This window comes from Nestor notabilis, unplaced genomic scaffold, assembly GCF_000696875.1.
Source record: "Nestor notabilis isolate BGI_N333 unplaced genomic scaffold, ASM69687v1 scaffold11906, whole genome shotgun sequence".
Taxonomy (NCBI): domain Eukaryota; kingdom Metazoa; phylum Chordata; class Aves; order Psittaciformes; family Psittacidae; genus Nestor; species Nestor notabilis.
In genome coordinates this window covers 5,822-7,271 of record NW_009932418.1, presented here as the reverse complement: position 1 = coordinate 7,271, position 1,450 = coordinate 5,822, and the positions used below count along the sequence as shown (strand labels likewise).

At 59.4% G+C, this 1,450-nt stretch overlaps 1 protein-coding gene across 1 annotated transcript in view; it reads right to left on the bottom strand.

Annotated features, from left to right (window-relative positions):
* Positions 1-912: 912 nt before the first annotated feature.
* TMEM120A (transmembrane protein 120A) overlaps positions 913-1,450 on the bottom strand; it is a 5,182-nt gene continuing 4,644 nt past the window's right edge. Inside the window, exons 10-11 of the mRNA XM_010016390.1 lie at positions 1,098-1,186; positions 913-1,026 (exon numbers count right to left, since the gene is read on the bottom strand). Of these exons, the coding sequence (XP_010014692.1) occupies positions 913-1,026; positions 1,098-1,186 (203 nt within the window). The remainder of the gene's footprint in view (positions 1,027-1,097; positions 1,187-1,450) is intronic.

The following is a 1,450-nucleotide window of genomic DNA, read 5'->3' as shown; positions in this document are numbered from 1 at the left end:
GGGGGGGGAAGCACCTTCAGGCTGTCCAATGGCTGTAAATTATTTAAATACATTTGCCCTTGGAATAAAACCCCTGTTTGTGTAGTTTGCTTCCTGCTCTCTCTCTGCTGGGCCACAGGGTGGTTCAGAGCATCTCTGGGGCCACCGAGGGCCTGCTGGGCCCAGCTTGGCCAAAGGGGGTGCCATGGGCAGGTGCCCACAGCCCCCTGCACCCCAGGGGCACTGGTGATGGGTTTTTTCCCTTCCCCTGATGCTCTGTATCATCAAAACCACAGGAGCTGCTGTGACACCACCTCGGTGACCGAGGCAGCACCTTCCCTTTATTGTCACAGGCGCATCCTCCAGAGGTGCCAGACAAAGGTGCTGTTTGCACAGCTCCAGTATGAAGCCTGGTTCAGGCTCCTGGTGCTCCCACCCCTCTGGTGCTGCGGCTCCTACACCTCGGCCCTGGGGCTTGATAGTAAAGGAGGAAGTGGGGTAAGAGCCAGCACTTCCAGCTGCTTTGGAACATAGAGGTGAGGGCCTTGGCCATGCCAGGAGCTGTGGCTGTCACCCCTGGACACTGCCTTGTCCCAGTGGTGCAGTGGGATGGGGAGCACTTACAGAGCTGGGCTTGACCCCAAGAACCAGGAACTGTCTTCAGGGCCGAGGGGAAGGAGCAGCAGCCCCAGGCACGCTGCTCCCCTGGGTGTAAAGGCAGATGGGGCAGGAGCTGCAGGATGCTCCTGACTCCAGGGGAGTGACTGGGACACGGATCCAGCACCGCAGAGAACACAGGGTCTATTCACGTCCCACACCCGGGCTTCCAAGAACAGGGTGAGACACCAGAGTCCGGACGGCATCGAGGAGACATGGGGATGGGAGATGGAGCTGGTGGGGAGAAACAGTCCTGGCACCCACGCTGCCCCCCCTTCAATCCTGCTTCATGTCCTTGTTCTTGTTCTGGAACTTCTGGTGGACGACGCGGAGAGTGGTGAAGAAGTTGCCCAGGAAGAGGATGAGGAAGGGGAGGCCGCACATGAGGACCTATGGAGGTAGGGGTGAGCAGGAGGGATGTGTGAGGGGCACCCCCTGCCCAGGGACCCCCCCCCCCTTACCTGCCACTCTTTGCATTCTGGGTGCTGGAGCATCCGGAAGAGGGTGATCGCGTTGTAGAGCTGCCAGAACTGCAGGAGAGAGGAGAGGGGGGGTTAGGCTCAGCTCCACGTTGATGCTCACCCAGCTGCCCCCTTTGGGCACAAACCCCAAGCACCAACACAAGCTGCGGAGGTGGTGGGTGCTTTGGAGGGAAGAAAAGGCTCAGTATTTGATGAAAGCACTTCCCTGGATCTGTATTGTGCAGCTACAACAGCCTGTAGGGGCCATGGGGATGGTGCTATGAGACAGGCTGAGAGAGCTGGGCTGGGGCAGCCTGGAGAAGAGAAGGCTCCTCAAGGGGACACCTTAGAGC